At 35.9% G+C, this 17706-nt stretch overlaps 1 protein-coding gene across 1 annotated transcript in view; it reads right to left on the bottom strand.

The window, feature by feature from the left end:
- Positions 1–17706, bottom strand: part of P5CDh1 (delta-1-Pyrroline-5-carboxylate dehydrogenase 1) — a 186049-nt gene that overhangs the window by 46129 nt on the left and 122214 nt on the right. Inside the window, exons 8-10 of the mRNA XM_090373981.1 lie at positions 14017–14204; positions 8421–8494; positions 5512–5660 (exon numbers count right to left, since the gene is read on the bottom strand). Of these exons, the coding sequence (XP_090230107.1) occupies positions 5512–5660; positions 8421–8494; positions 14017–14204 (411 nt within the window). The remainder of the gene's footprint in view (positions 1–5511; positions 5661–8420; positions 8495–14016; positions 14205–17706) is intronic.

Raw genomic sequence — 17706 nt, 5'->3', positions numbered from 1 at the left:
GGGATCATCCAGAGCGGACCATTCCATGACTGGAAACAGAATCGGGGAGCATATTGACAGCTCGATTGCAGAAGTTTGTCCAGCTGGTAATTGTATGTGAGTGGATGCTGTTTGTTATGTTTGTTATTTGGATTTTAGGGGCATTAGCAACTAAGGCCAAATTGCTCCGGGATATGCGGTGGTCATTCCCTGATCTTTCCGCATCCTCCGTATTTGGTGGTGATGGGCTCGAACCCCAGTCTAATCAAGAAGCATGTGCTACGCACTGCTGCTCCTTCCCACCTGGCTACGGAGGCACCCTGTGAGTGGATGCCCCCAGTATTAAGAACAGTAAGGTTTTGCTTCTCCAGAAAGGTTTCAATTAGTCGGCCATGCCTATCTAATTTAGTCGATCCCCATAAGGGGTGGTGGCCATTGAAATCCCCCGAAGACAGACAGGTGAAGGTAACTGCATTAGAAGATTTTCAAGATCTTGGTAAGACAAGGTATGACTTGGTGGGAGATAGATTGATACTAGTGTTAATGCAATCTGGGCTATCAATTGTGCGGCAACAACTTCAATATCAGTTTGCAAAATAATTTGTTTGGTCGGGATCTTTGTACTGACCAAAATGGCCACGCCCTCAAGGGCCACATCTGAAGTATTACGATCTTGTCGATAGATAGAATAGTTCTTTATGTTGGTAGAAATTTGAGACGTTAGGGAGGTTTCTTGTAGACAGAAACCAACTGGAGAGTAGCGGCTAATTAAGACTTGAATATCATTAAGGTTGCTACGATATCCTCTACAATTCCATTGTAGAATGTAAGGCATTACTGCTGTTTAATAGAAGAAGCTGTATCTGACTGTTTCTTTAATGTGGCTGGTTTATGGCTTTCAGGCTTTGGTTTGTCTTTTTTTGAGAATGGCCGACTAGTGTCCATATCTTCTTCCACATATAATTCTAGGATTGGGTCTTCTTGTCTGGATGAGTCAATTGTATCTATAGACATTTCTTGGATATTCTTTTTTAAATCTGAACTTTGATTATTCGATGTAGAAGCAATCACTGGGGGAGAAGAAGGAGATGTAGCTGGTACTGTAAGTGCAGTATTATTTACCTGGTTCAACTGTTTCGGGACATTGGACTGTTGCTGGGAGAGAGAGAGAGAACAGTCTAAGCCCAGTCAGAGATTGAGGTGTTTGAAGGGACTGTAACATCAGTTTGGGTGGCCACTAATTGATATTTCTGCACAATATTGGCGTACGTACATTTATTCATACTGGGCCCAATTAATTTCCACGCTTCTTGAAAGCTTACTTTATTTTCGATCTTATATTTAATGATTTGCTTTTTCATTTTTCCATCTGTCACATGTCCTTGAGTAAGCAGGATGGTTTCCTTTACAGTTGGGGCAAGTCATTTCTTTTGCCAAGCAGTCACTTTGGGTGTGGTCAGAGGACCCACAATTAGGACAAACTTGGTTTCCTCTGCAAGCCCTTTGAGAGTGGCCATACTTCTGGCACTAAATACATCTCAATGGGTTAGGAATGTATGGTCTAATGCGGCAAAGTAGGTAGCCTGCTTTTATCGATGGTGGTAGATTTGGCATGTTAAAGGTTAGAATAATATTCCTTGCAGGTGTGAGTGTATTTTCTCTTTTAACTATAATTCTTTTCACAGCAATGACATTTTGATCTTGAAGTTCTTGTGTTATCTCCTCCTCCATGACATTCAATAGATCCCAGCTGGATATAAACCCTTAGATGTATTTAGGGTTGCATGGGAAGAAACTTTTACTGGAATTCCAGCAAAGCTTGTAAGTTTTAGCAGTTTCTCTGAATGTTTACAGTTCATTGTTTTCCAATAGAAGGTTCCCTGATTGTAGACTCTTGACTGTCTTAGGAGATCCTGCCAGTCTTTCCAGGTATTTCTGGATAAGGAATGGAGAGAGAGAGCTTACTGAGAGGCTGATCTGCAAGAGAGTGCATTATAAGAAATGCAGGATAATTTGTCGATGAGGAAGTGGTTTTCAACCTCTTGGGTTGCAAGATGTTATGGTCAATGTCTAACTCTAGCCAAGAGCCTGTCGGCTCTAGAGGCAGAAATGTATTTTGATCCATGTTTGCTCCTTTTGGCCCTTGGAAGATTAACTTTTCTGCCAAGATTTCTGACCTCGCCACGGGGAGGCAGGAGCAGTGCCCGGTGTGACCAAGCGTAAAGTAGTAAGTGTTAGTAAAAGAAATATGAAAAATAAAGAAAGGTAGCTTTTCTTTCTTGCTCTGTACAAGTACTTGTGTAACAGTAGCTGATATTAAATAAATAAATTTCTTAAGGGCAGGAACTTAAAAGAACTCTAAATCACTTTTAGATAATCACACTTTAAGCACAGAGAAAATGCTCGATCACAATCGCTTGGCACCCGGGGCCGCTGTTTGGGCTGAAAACCTAGAAAAACCTGAAAAAACGTATTCATACATGAGATCAGCTACATATAGCTTGAAGTAAAATGGTGCTTAAGAATTCCTATTAATGTCTCTGACAAGATTTGAACCCAGACCTCTCTAAATAAGTGAGAAATCTACTATTGCAAATGTGTGTTGGAATGTGGCTTGGCAGACAATTAGGGAAAGGTTCAAGGTGAACTGCTATGCCTTTGTTTCACAGGTGGCAGTTGGTGAGTGGCTGCACATGCAGTCTCATTATTTAATAGCTACACCTTGTATTTTAGCTGGAAGGGAGAAAAGGGAATGCTCATACTTAATTTTGACTTTTGGATGTACATTTATATTGGAATGTAAAAATGTGTTCCCATTTTACAAGGTGAATAAGTCAAAGTTAATCTCTATGTATTAACATACAGGTGAGAAATTCAAACAGGACACGTGGCTCTGTTGTAGTTATGATTCAGGATTTTGTGAAATTACTCAATGTCAAAAGTAGTTGTTTGGTATGATCTTGATATACTGAATTGTGCTAAAGTAATTCTGGCTATTTTGAGGCTCTGAAAGCCTCTTTGGAAAGCTAGCTGTCGCAACATTCATTAACCAGCCAGAAACTTTTGCTCTGGGTAGCTCTTCCACTGATGATAAGTCTTATGGTAAGTCATTTTGTATCCAGATATTATATAGACAAGAGGTTTTCAAATTTGTTAGGTATGGAAGGTATATAAATTTTAATCTGCCTGTTACGCTGCCAATTTCTTTCTGAAGTGATTCAGATGGATTCTAGGGAATTGTAGGGAATCCATATGTATCATAAAATAAGCATGGGAGTTGTAAAGGATATTTTCCAGCTTGTTTAAACAATCTACCTTGTTCAAGACCACTACTGAATTTCCTTTATTATTCAACCATGGAATAAACTATTAGAAGGTCCAAGCCACCTGCAATAATATTCTAAACATTTCCTATTCACTATCAAGAATCTTAAAAAATTACAATTCTTTGCACATTTCTAAGACCAGCAAAATAAATTCAGCAGTAGGCATTCTAGAAAGATTCCAACCAGCCAGAAGAATCAGGAAATGCAATCTCCTGTTTTTCTGCCAACTTCAGAGCAAGTCTTTGTTTACTATGGTATTTTTTTGATTGGTAGTATGGTAGGCCAACTATTGTCTAATGCAAGAAGATATAGTTTATTGTGGATGTTGCAATATATTTCATGTTTGTTAACTTTTATGTTAGTTAATTACATGTATTTCCAGATATATTCTCTGGCTATAAGTGATAACTGAAATAAAATGCATTTCTAACATGTAGTGAAGAGTAACATAATTTTGCCAAGAATAATTATACAAAAACTACAAACATAAAACAATCATTAAATGTGCAATCTAACCAGGTCTTGTACAAATCAAAATATTAATCTTAATTAATCTTTAGAGAAGCAATTTTTTCCAATAATGGTTGGTTCTCTGGAATGAGTTTCTTCATAATATGAAGATTACATTGATAGCTTATGCAACAGCAGTAATGATATCTGTTATTCCATCTGCTTGCTGTTTACTTTTGTTCATGTGTATTTAGATGATATATTGGCAGTTTGGATTGACTATATATATATATATTCAGAGATTTATTTCATTATTTTTTTAATGCAAAATCCCAATATAAAAGACAATAAAACCTATGGTATTATTACCGTGTATGGCTCAAAGGCTGAGAAGACAGACAATACTTCTTCACAGTAGACTTGAATTTCTGTAGACTGTAATTTTCAGGAAATGCAGCAGAAAGAAGATAAGAGGAAAAGTTAGTTCTGAGAATTTGAACTTGAACACCAAATGAATTGCTGACTGCTTGAGGCATGTGTTCAGACTGATTTGGAAGAAAAGTGTGGGAATTATAATGATAACTCAGAAGAACAGTGTTCATGGAAGTACCTACTGAAAAGGCATGCAGCAACCAAATGTCTATGAGAGAGAGAGAGAGAGACTTTGTAAGAGTTGGGTAATTCAATTAACCTGACTGTCCTCTTTTGAATGGATTCAAGAATTTTGAGGTTTTTTTGGGGGGGGAGGGCACGATCCAAGATGTGGGAACAATATTCTCTGATATGGCAGATTTGAAGTTTGTACAGACTAGTTGTTTAGAAGAAAAGCTGAAAGCAAAAAAAGAAAACCCAGTGTTATTGGTGAAAAGGAAGAAACATGTGCTTATGCCAAGAAAGAGATCAGAAATGAGAGTGATCCCTAATAGAGAAATGTGATATTGTCTAGAAATCTAGACATCTATATAACTAAGTTTTCTTCACCACATTGGAGAATTAGCTGGAGATCAGCATTTAAGGAAACCAGTTCCTATAAGGAATCCAAATCCACTACCAGAGTGGATATTCAAGAAGCTGAGGCCGTTTGTGCAGAATAGACTTTCTTAAACTATAATGTGAAATGTAGTGCACTATAATCAGCAAAACTATGTATAGGATTCAGGAATTTCATCAACTGTCATATACCTGTTTCTTCATATCAATGTGTATACAAGCCATGTTTCCATCCAATTATACAGGCCATTACAGAATCTAGCCAACCACTTAAATACCATCACACAACTAGCAACTGTCTCCACAAACTCTCTTGATCAAGTTATACATTTCCACGGCACATTTACTGAATTTAAAACAAAATTTGATGGCCACACACTGTTCCCACACTTCTGACATAGTGAATTCAAATGAAAGCTAGTAAATCATCAACGCTTGCTCTGTTCCAGTGAATCAGCCTTATTGCAACATCATCACAGTACAGGCTGCTTTTCTAGTGCACAATAATGAATATGCATGTATCAATATTTTCTCAAAAAAGTTACTCTACAAAAACATTAACTACATGTCTTATTCTAATTTTAAAATTTCATTAAATGTCCCTCCCCCCACTTACAAAACATTAAAGTTTCAGTAATAATAATAATAAATAATTAAAAATTTATCTGAAAATCAATCTGCAATAAGTAGAACTTTATCAAATGAATTAAACATACTACTAAAAAAAAAAGAAAACTATCAAAGATAAATATATTTCATTAATTACCTTTGGCCATAAGGTATCAGGCATATACATTCGAGAACAAGCCGAACATTTTTGACCACCATATTCAAATGCTGACTTGAGTGCTGTGACAATCACTGTAGGCACATCAGCTGTATGATGTACAAAATGAAAGTTTTTCCCTCCGCATTCTAAAAGAAAATTAATACAATTCATATTTTTAAAACAGGAAAATTAGTAATAACTAAATACATATGTATCTTTGATTATGATTAACATAGTGTACTGTACATAGTGTAATTAACATTAACTCTGCGTACATTAGGGGGAAAAAAAGTTGAAATTTAATATACACACACACAAACCAAAAAAATATGAACCTTTATTGGGCCTTCTTTGTTTCAAATAAGGAAGAATGTGCAATGTAGCATGCATACATTCTATAAAGTGTTTTAGTGATTTTTGGCCTAACTGTAACCATTCTTCCAGCAAAATATCACACAACTGCAACAAAGCTTAAGAAAGAAGACTTCACTGATGATCAGCTCTCTCTCTCCAGCATATTCCACAGATTCTCAATAGGACTGAGATCAGGTGAATGTGGAGGCCAGGGAAGATGATAGAAATCTTTGCCGTGTTATCTGAACCATCTTGCACAATGCTAGCACAATGCACTATTGTATTACCATCCATAAAGTGCCCATCACCTCAGGATAAAAGTGTAACATTGCAGGGTGCAGTAGATCTGAAACAAAATTCAGGTATACTCCCTGGATGACATTCAACTTTCCACCAGTATCAATGGACTTGGTGCAAGTCCATTGATTTAAAGTGGATGCTTGGGTTGTCTTCGTGAGGTTCTTGACATACTCTCTGCCTATCATCAGTACAAAGCAAAGTGTATTGTGATTTGTCTGACAATGTGACTTTCTTCCACTGTTCCACTCTCCAATAATGACATTTTGAGCATCACAACTTGCAGATTTTTCTGTTTTTCTCTGAAAAAAGGTGGTTTCCGAACAGGAAGGTGACTGCCAATACTCAATTTCTTCAATTCCCTATACATGGTACAAGTTGAAATAGGGAACAATATTACATGTTCTGGAATTGGTTGAATTCAGATGTCCTGTTTTTCTTTACAGTCCACTTAGAGTATGACAGCTTGAAGTATCATTTTTCTGCCACATTTATGCTTTTGATATGTGGAAGAACCATTTGCTTTCTCATCATTAAAAATATTTTGAGATATCAATTATGTCATTCATTTCTTGAATCATGGCTCCTACTTTTTTTTTTTCTGTGGCCATAATGCACCTCCCAAAGTTTTTGCATTTACTCTGATCCAAGCCCGAGGTGGGATTCGAACCCACGACCTTTGGGTTGCCAGGCAGGCACTTTACCCACCCGACTAGCCCGGTCGGCATGGCTCCTACTAAACGTACACCCATGATAAGACCTTTTTCAAAATTCGATATATCATGAATTTTTCTTAATCTGGATTCAGATTACTGCAGTCAAACAGCCTGTGCAGTCTCTATCCTCAACGATGAAACATGTCATCAACCCATGTCACAGTTCTCTTTGCATTTCTTCTGGGTTTTTTTTTTTTTTTTTTTGGCCAGTGTGTGTATTCAATAAAATAAATTACATCGAAATATATCAGTGTATTCAATCGCACTCTGAAGATCTTAAAGGTATGATTAAATTTAGATAAAATTTAGATGAAAACGTTACAAGCATGAAAGTTTTGCCATATTTAAAGTTCTAAAGAACTACAGAAGTCTGAATTGGCACAATTTGGCCTTCATATCCCCCTAGCACAAATAGCCTACAATCTTTTAAGATTTTAGGAATTCCAGATAAAACATTACCTAATATATTTAATACAGATTATAAACTTAATTGTTACACTAAAAAAATCACTCCAGAATAAGGTTGAATGCTTTATGTTTTTATATAATTTCTTTGAAATTTCCAGCTAGTTAATAAGAATTTCAAATGTATATAGAGAAGTTTGTGTTAATCACAATAAATCAGCCTGCATAAAACAATATTCACTTTTTTGACCATATTTCTAAAATATTTTCAAGGTAGTACACATTTAAGTCTGTAATGGTCACTGTGCTTGAAGGAAAAACTACTGACTTTAAAGTGGATCACTATGTACAGATGTATTTATGTGGTATTTATGAAAAGCATCAAGCCATTATAATTAATCATGAGATCTTTGGTAAGGGGATAATCCCCTTGGATTGGAGTAGTACCAGTGTCTCACCAATCCGAAAAAGGGGAGCAAAGGGTAAGATGAGTAACTTCAGACTGATCTGTTTGATACCTCTGGCTGCTGTAAATGAATACTCTGGCTATAATAATCTTAACCTGAAAAACTACTATTAGTGGTCAAACAATAAACATTATATAAAAGGTGGGCATATATTATTCACTACATTCCAAACCACTACAAAAAAGATAAAGGAAAAACAGTTTGAAAAAAGAAAAATATATGGGGAGCAAGGAGTCTAAAAAAAAATTGATCCCCCTCATCCAATCCACTGGCCTGGAAATATGTTACCTAGGAATCTCTAACTACCTGGTGAATCACACCAGGTAGTTTCATCAGGATGACACTCCACCTCCAATGTGAAGGAGTGTCATCCTGATGAAAAATAACTGGTTGCAAGTGTTCCATTTTTGGTAACAGCTAAAGCATATCCAGATAATCAGCACTGCTGCCCATCTTTCGAAAAAACATAAATTATTTTCGATTTTGTTGATACTTAAAAAAAACAAACAAACAAACTTGTAAACCCGGGAACTCATAAAGTGAAAACTCATAAAGTGAGAACTGCCTGTATTTATTATGTACCCCTTTGCCTCAATGGTACACAATGCAGATTGTGAATTACTGATATAGTGTAAACATATACAAATTGTTCATATTAGCAACTTACCTCCTATAAGCCTAGGAAAATTTTTGTAAATATCCAGCTTTTCAGCTATCTGCTTCCATAAATGCCTGAAAGTCCTGTTAAAGTAATAAGAAGTAACATTTAAAATATCAAATCATTCTAAAAGACTAAGTACTACTACTACTGCTGCTATTATTATAAAATTTTGAATAATAAAATATGACTGAGGAATACTCTTATGCGAGCAGATTCACATTAGCAGTTTACCATAAAAGCTTCTGAATATGATGCAGAAGGGTTCAGTTGACAAATGAGAAAACCGACTTAGTCTAAAAGTATTTATATCTGAAAATATCTAAACTTGATGCTTGAAATACTATCAACCTTGCAACCATAAATAACAAGTGCTAGTGTGATTCACCAAAGCATGCAAAAGTTCTGAACTTTAAGGTCATTGAGTTGAGTGAAGAAAGTAGTCATGAACCCTTATTATTTAACCTTGTCCCAGAGAAAGTGATCAACCAGAGAAGTGGAATTAGTTAATTGGGTAGGCCAACAAACAGATTCCCTCAGTCCAATTTACAGAACACCAAATATGCTATTCAGTTTCCAATAGACTGTGAAAGAAATCGGAAGGGGGAGACACCATGTGGAACCTCACCCTGAACCTCAACAGCCACAGCAGCATGCAGCACTTGCTCAAATGTACCAGATAATTATGGCTGGTGCTAATTCACAATCAGCCATGCAAGGTCTCAAGCCAGTAACATGTATTTTGCATGTTTCATGTAAAAAAGAGACTAATAGAAAATGGCAAATTAGCAAAAAAAACCATGAGGAGAGGCAGATCAATAGCATAAACCATATGCTGTTATTTGGTTTTTTTTTGGTTTTTAGGAGCATTAGCAACTAAGGCCATAATTGCTCCAGGAATATGCGGTGGTCATTCCCTTGACCTTTCCGCATCCTCCGTATTTGGTGGTGATGGGCTCGAACCCCTGTCTAATCAAGAAGCGTGTGCTACGCACTGCTGCTCCTTCCCACCTGGCTATGGAGGCGCCATAAACCATATGCAAATTCAATTATTTATGTTATAATGATGCAAATATTTGTGCATTTGATGAACATATTCTCCACTGCTGCTGCTCTCTCTCTCATATCACATAGTGAGCAAAGGAGTACTCTCATCTTTATACCTATATCTACTATACTATTCATCTATTTGGTTTTAGCAGACTAGTTAATTTGTTATAAAAAAATCTGTATGCTATTTTAAATTTATTGCAACAGTGTGGCTACATTTTGGAAGGGTGGTTTTAAAAATTCTGGATTACAATGGCAGAACTCTTCTACATTTCTCCGCCCCCAAAAGCAGCATACTCTAAAAACATTTTTACCATGCTTTAGCATTAGCATTCATTTCACCCATCCATTCACTCCAAATGCTTGTCTAATTCTGCCTTGAACTTATTTAAGTTGTCAACTTCCACTACAACAGATGGAAGTTTGTTCCAACTATTTGTTTATTGTTATTAGGCTGCTTTATTAGGTTGCATTACGTTAAGCATATTCAGTTAAGATCAAGATTTTATGCAAATTGAGTTCTTATTTGTTAACTGATTTTTGTAATCACACTACACACACATTCTCCTGTGACCTAAAGATGCCATATGAAATAAATATCAATACTGGCAGTACTGATATATTCTTCAGTTATTCTAAAATAATTTTAGATGAATTAGGTGCAAAAGAAATTGTCTAAAGTGCTTCCATTCTACTACCTCATTGGGTGACACATTTGTGCTAACAATTTAACAGTGAGTGATGCATTTAACCAATATCTTTAAAATTATTGCTGGTAAAATCATACCATATTACAATGATGAGAGCAGGGGAAAGATGAGAAAGATGAGCAGGGGAAAAAAAACAGAGCTATTATTAAAATTTGATATAATCAAACAATGCCTATATAAAAATAAATCTATATATACAGGGTGTCTCAAAAATACACGGCATAACTTCAGGAATGAGTTCCTCATATGTAGACAATAAGAATATTTTCTATCAACATAGTTCCGGAAATGCTTGGTTCCCAAGTTATTAACTGGAATGTCTTATCTGCCGCAGGTGATTTCCTTCATCACACAAGGTACTGACACAATCTGGTGGTTTTCCATTCCGACCATGTACTCAAATCAGGAGCAAGCAGATATGCACTTATGTACGGTTTGGCAGACGGCAATGCTCTGGGGGCTTGTCATTTGTACCACGAAAGGTTGCCAGTTTGAAGGTATCCATCACCGCCTTTGTGAACATGGGACCATTACACCTCTTGCTGCCGACAGAGGACAACCAAGATCTACAACTCTTGAAGTAGAGGAGGAGATTTTGGATGTTGTGCATGCCACTCCTGGAATCAGCACATGCAGAATAGCAATGCAACTGGCTGTTCAATGTTCGACTATTTGGAGAGTGTTGCGAGAACACCAACTGTATCCTTACCATCTGCAACAGGTACAGGCTTGTCACCAGAAAGATTACCCTGTGCGAGTAATGTTCTGCCGGTGGTTCTTGCAGCAGTGTGGTACAACTCTTCACTTTCCTGCCTTAGTGATATTCACAGATGAAGCACAGTTCACACGATACGGAATCCAAAACTTTCACAATCAGCATGTATGGGCTGAGGAAAACCCACATGCAATTCTTCCATCACATCACCAACAGCAGTTCAGCCTCAACATCTAGGCGGGTGTTTTTGGTGATAAGTTATTTGTGCCCCATGTACTTCCAAACAAACTCACAGGGCAGGCGTACAGAAACTTTCTGGAAAACAACATGCCTGATTTCTTGGACTACAAGCCCACTGATCATTCGTCAACAAGCACACTTCATGCACGATGGTGCTCCCACACATTTCAGCCACCTAGCCCGCAATTACCTGAATCAAACATTTCCTGGTCGGTGGACAGGTAGAGTTGGACCAACTATCTGGCCTCCACGCTCACCTGATTTAAACCCACTAGATTTCTTATTGTGGAACCATTTAAAGTCATTGGTGTATTCGACTCCGGTAGCTGATGTGGAAACTCTCCACAATCGAATTGTGACAGGTTGTGAGACAATATGAAACATACCAGGAATTTGGCATTGTCTTCTCGAGTCCATGAGACATTGATGTGAGGCCTGTATTCAGGCAGAAGGTGGACATTTTGAACAATTACTATAAGGTGATGTGAACAGTTAAGTGTCATAGACAGACCTTCAAAACTCAGAAAACAAGCATTTCCAGAACTATGTTGATATAAAATATTTTTATTGTCTACATATGAGGAATTCATTCCTGAAGTTATGACGTGAATTTTTGAGACACCCTGTATGTATGTGTACACACACACACACACACACACACACACACACACACACACACACAAGATAAATCAAATTTTGTTTCATAATTAAGTTTATAAATGTGTTCAACGTGTGCTGACATTTGTAAAAAAATATAGCTAAAGGTTTCATGCTCATTTGTGAAGTAGTTAACTATGGCACTGCTGTGATATAAACAGAAATGGCAATATAGGGCAGAGTATATGCTTTTTCTGCATACTGGTGCAGGAAAAAAACATACTTTTTTGGATTGAAAAAACAAAAGTTTAAGATGCAATTTAAGGAGAAATTTTGGCAACACTCCACCAAACAGGCATTCAATTTAAAATATTGGCATAAGACTTTTGCAGATACCAGATGTTCTGTGGCCACGGCAAGAAGACCAGAAGAGGCCTACCATAAGTGAGTAAACAACTGAAGAAGTAAGGTGTTCCATCCACAATCTACAAAAATCAAAGTATAAAGCCAACACAGAACTTGATGTACCACACAAAGAACAGTATAGAGAGCAAAGTGGCTGAACTAGAATCATACCAGTTTCAGATGATACAAGCCATTATGGTGAAGACAAGATCAAACAGATATTGTGTGTGTGTGTGTGTGTGTGTGGACAGGTTTACTAAGATGGCAGAAGATGAAGAGCTGCTTTACACGTGTTTAACAAAAAGTGCACATTATATCCCAGGTAAGGTGAACACAGAATATGAGAGTGTGGGAAGTGAGGAACCAACACGGTTTTGAAACATGTATAAAACTGTCCTAAATTAAATGTTTCTTGTCACAAGATGCTAAAAGGTGTACAGCAGATTCTTTTTTACAGAAAGAGCAATCACTAGCCCCAAGCAGAGATATTCTGGAGAATTATCTAATCCTGCAAATTGCACAAGATGATCCTGGCAACAGGATCATCCTGTGCAATTTGCATGGTGAGTCATCTTGTACTCTTCCAACAAGATGGCTCACCCCCCCCCCCTACTTCCACAGGGATTATTCGAGGCTACTTGGATCTCCATTTCCAGGCTAAAATGTAAGGCATACAGGTGTCATTTTATGGTCAACTCACTCATTGGACTTCATTTTGCGGGGTTACGTTAAGAACAAGATGTACAAACACCAACCACCTAATCAACTGATGCGAATGGCATGAAGTGAAGGATAACTGCAGCAATCAACTTAGCTCTACTAGCTATGTTATAGCGTGTCTAGCAAGGGATTACTGTTCGGACATTTCTGAAATATGCAATAAAAAGAAATCTGGAAATCAGGAAGAAAGAAATCTGTCTAGACTTAAAACTATTTCCTTATAAAATACAGAGCTGCAACAATCTATAGCTGATGATTATTACAAAGAAAAGCAATTCACCTTTTGAGATTCATTCCTCAATATCTGAAAAACAAAGTGAAAGTTATTCATCACATATGGTTCACTGATTAAGCACATTTTAATATTAGCAGCTAAGTCAAATAAACAGAATAAGCATGTAAAAGTGAGAAACCCCCTACAGTCATGGGGATGCCTTGCATCCTAAAAAAAAAAAAAAAATGTACAATGTGTGCACAATTTCATTAGGTGGAATCATCAGACCAGTCTTCTTGTACAATATAATTAATGTAGAATGCAATCTTTTTTTCAACTCTTTGAAGCAGGAGAGTGAACATGGAAGAAACATTTTTTCAACAAGATGGGGCAAGACCACACAAAAATGCTTCATTTCAGGAAGAAGCATTTTAACAACAGGGTAATCCTTAATTGACATCCTGAACAATATGAGATCAGTCTTAGCCAGTGTTTACAGTAATAATTAACCTATTTTTCAAGAACTGAAAGGCAAAATCACAGCTTCTATGAAGGGTATTTCTGAAGAAACACTGACTGCAGATATGATAAACTTCAATTAATGTCTGTGAATGTTTTGGATGCATCACATATTGAACATGTTTTTCTTCAATAATAAAACTCCTGCATCTTACAGGTTTAATGACAATACACTCACCAATATGAACACAATACATCAAAATATAGGCATTTAAACACTATCTTTTCTTGTTGCCCCTACAAATGAACTTACCTTTAGAACAAATGCAATTTAAATACAGATGAATCAGCCTGATCATCATTTGCACTTGAATCTGAATTGGGTAACTAACTGACCCAACTCAAATCCAATATTAGTAATTGCTTCTATTTCTTGTTATATGTTTTAGGACAGAACTATAAGAAATGATACCATCTAAAATATTATATACTCACGCAACACTGCCAGTGAAATTAAGTCCTGCTAAATGTGGTGAATCAGTAATTTCATTGCCAAAAACTGGACCATCAGATGGCAAAAAGTTTATGACCCCTGCAGGAAATCCCACTTCTTGAAAAATTTTAAAAACTAGGTAATTAGACAGCATTGCTGCATCTGATGGCTTCCAAATGATAACATTTCCCTAAAAAAAACAAGAAAGTATATATTCTTTCAACATAATCCAGTTTAAGAAATAGTTTTAAAATATATTATTGCAGTAAATATTATTTGTAATAAGTTAATGCAGATAATCCATCAGCTAATAAAGTTAATACCTCAAATATCCATTTTACATTCAATGCGATTCAATTCAATTCAACAAGCAGATATTTTTTACTGCGTCTATAGTAACTACTTAATTGAATACATTATGATAGTGTGACAAAACATTAGTCATATTTTATGTCCAGCCTAATCCATAATATGAATAATGTACAAAATGATAGCCATTAATCTTAATATATACACTTTTGAAAATAGTAAATTTTTGTATTGTAGTATTATAATACAGTTAAACTCATCTGTACTTTATTTTTCCTCATTGGTGAAAAACAGAATGGCTGTAGATAGAAGTTGAAAATGTGATTTATTTTCAAATAAAATAAGTCTTTTAATTAAGTTCTTTTATTAATCTTTATTGCTAATTTAAAAAAATTCACATTAAAATGCAATTGAAATCCCATTTTTTTTAAATTCTGATTTAAATGCAGTTTCAGTATATTTTTAAAAAAAGAAAAAGATGGAGTACAGCATTTTTGCAAAAAGATGGAGAAACTATGGTTCCAATGCTAGTTTGACAGTGACACAAAGCAGTAGAGTCAAAAAGAGACATTCTTCTTCATAAAACCTGAGATGTGGCAACTATGCCTCAATGGAGCCCTTCTAAGATGTCTGGTTACAAAGCTTTGCACACCATCTAAGTCATTCTTTACACAGATATCAATTAATACTTCTCACTAACTTGGTTTCTCTTTCTTTAAACTCTTTCTAGAAGTGCTATCATTCTTCAAATGTAGCTTCCAAACCTGAACGCAATATTCTAAATGCAGTCTCGCCATCTTATATAAAGGGACAATGACATTTTTTGATTTACTTACAAAGGTCCTGTATATATTTTGTTTTGTAATAAGTATAAGAAAGGAAAGTTAAATAACAACATAGAGGCCAAGCTATAAGTTCTACTCCCCCACCACATCGCAGAACTGTCCACATGAGTTCTTTTAACAACAATACAAACTCAGTTGTTGGACCTCTGACTCCACGTGCCTTTCCTCAGTGGTGGATCAGGTGGAATGGTATTTTCGTAACTGTGATAAGTAGCTTTAAATTTTCTGGGCAAAATACATTCTACTGGAACAATGTAATGCTTGGCATAAATGTCCAATGCATTTTGAGAGAAGCTGGGAAATTTCCAGGTATTCCCCGCTATTCCCCATAGCAGCAAGACTTACTGTAAAAATTTTAAACTTCATATTTTATTTATTCTTGAATTTATAAGAAAAAACAAAGGGACTGGTAAAAAGATATAAATTTATAACAGTTCTAGTTTTGGGGATTTTTGGTGCAGCAACTGTTTTGATCATAGTGTACTGGTTTATAGTGTGTCATGTCTGTACAAATGGATGTGTTCATAGGCCAATTTGCAAGTTGTGGTAACAGAAAAACTCAAAGTTGTTGTAGCTGTATTACTTATAAGAAGTCTAGGAAAAATTCTATAAAAGATATGCAGCTTTCAATAACAAAGTTTTTGAAGCAGATTTCTACTTCTGTCAAGAAATAATTCTTATCTCTCAGCCTATCAAGACACATGTATGGTCTTTTTTGGATCACAAGCAAGTTAAACATATACATTTTAATAATTTACAATACTAATTTTTCCTATATGAACTGTTTAAAATTGTGTTTCTGTATTTTCTATCTTGCCTGGTTCAATAGGCCTTTACCTACCTAGAAATATCTAAGTTAGGGATTTGATAATATATATAAAAACACTACTAAGTCTCATAAGTTAATGTATATGTATTTGTTTTTCTAGATCCATTGGTTACTGAACTAAAGCCATGAATACAGTGAGGGATGGTATACTGGAGAAGGCTGAGGTACAATCTGTTAAAATATTTCTTCATTTGCAAGGCAAGGCAAAGCAATCTACAAGGATGTATTTGTGGAGGACTGCCCACTGAGAATTAAAATGAATTTAAATGTAAATCATGCCTGGAGGCTTTTCCGTGTATTTCTAATGCCTTAAAATTTACTGTTTTGAGAAAACTAAATCAAAACCAAACTGTCTGACCTATCATAGTGTTGAAGTGAAGTCATGCCATTTTTCCATAAACCACTTGTCACTTCATGTATAATTTTGTCTAGTTTACACATTACCAGTTTTTGCTATCTTAAGTGTAATGTCTAGTCAAAGAAAGGATGTTGTGACGTTATTTACAAAAACTTACTTTGTAATTAATGTAATGCACTTGATGAACAGTAGTCATATTTTCTCCAGAGGTAGCTATTTGTAATTAGTATTCCACTGATATACTCTTTTATTGCATCTCCAGCTGAGGGGGAGAAACTGGGTGTCTGCAGTAATTAGTCTCTGTTGTTTACAAAAATTACTCTGCAACTGATTATTGAATATTTCAAAGTGAATATACAATCAATTTTTAACTAATTTCTCTTCTTGGAAATATAGTAATAGAATGTACAGTAGATAAGAGCATACAGTATTTCACTTTTTCCAGCTTCCAATATGAAATTGCTAGTTCTTTGAACAAACTACTGTTTTTCATAATTAGTTTTAGGTGACATGATCATAACTGGGGTATATCTGAAACTGCAGTAAGAAGCATATTATATAGAGATTGCACTGTATTAAAAGTGGAAGGAAAGGGTTGAATCACATTGGTCTACTTGATGTTGATGGTCTTATTATTGATGATCCTGCTCAGGCCGCGGACAAACTGAATAAGTATATTGTATCTGCAATCACATATGAAGAATTCTGTAGGGAATGCGATGCCAGAAGTTCAACAAACTCTCACAGGGACCAAAATAATTTTGTGATAACCGAGATAAAAGTGGAAGACAAATTGCTGATGCCAAATATAAAAAAGACACCTTGTGTAGATGGCATCTATTCAATTATATTAAGGGAGGCCACAAAGGAAGTAAACAAACTCTTAGCCATAATTATGAGAGCATCTATGGATTCAAGGGAAGTTTCTCTAGACTGGGATTGTGCATATGTATCTCCAATTCACAGAGGTCAAAAGTTGACATGGGTAATTACAAACATGTTAGCTTCACTTCTATTCCAGGGAAAATAATGGAGTCACTGGTTAAAGAAGTAATGCAGAACCATTTAGACAGGAATGCAATTATACTGCAGTCACAGCATGTATTTGTTTAAGGGGCAGTCTTGTACCAATCTGATAGGCTACAATGATGCAGTGACCAATGAACAGGATGAAAAAAATAATTTTGATATTATATACTTGGATTTCAAAAAGGCTTTTGATACTGTTGCACATAAAAGACTGCTGTATAAACTGGAGAAATGTGGTATTAAGGGCAAGTTATTGCTATAGACAAAGGGATAGTTAAGAAACAGAGTGTTATCAATGGGCACTGCTCTTCATGGACTAATG

Source organism: Mastigoproctus giganteus, chromosome 5, assembly GCF_048544385.1.
Source record: "Mastigoproctus giganteus isolate SK-2022 chromosome 5, ASM4854438v1, whole genome shotgun sequence".
Lineage (NCBI taxonomy): Eukaryota > Metazoa > Arthropoda > Arachnida > Uropygi > Thelyphonidae > Mastigoproctus > Mastigoproctus giganteus.
Note: the sequence above shows the minus strand (reverse complement) of the source record. Positions and strands in the feature narration are given on the sequence as shown.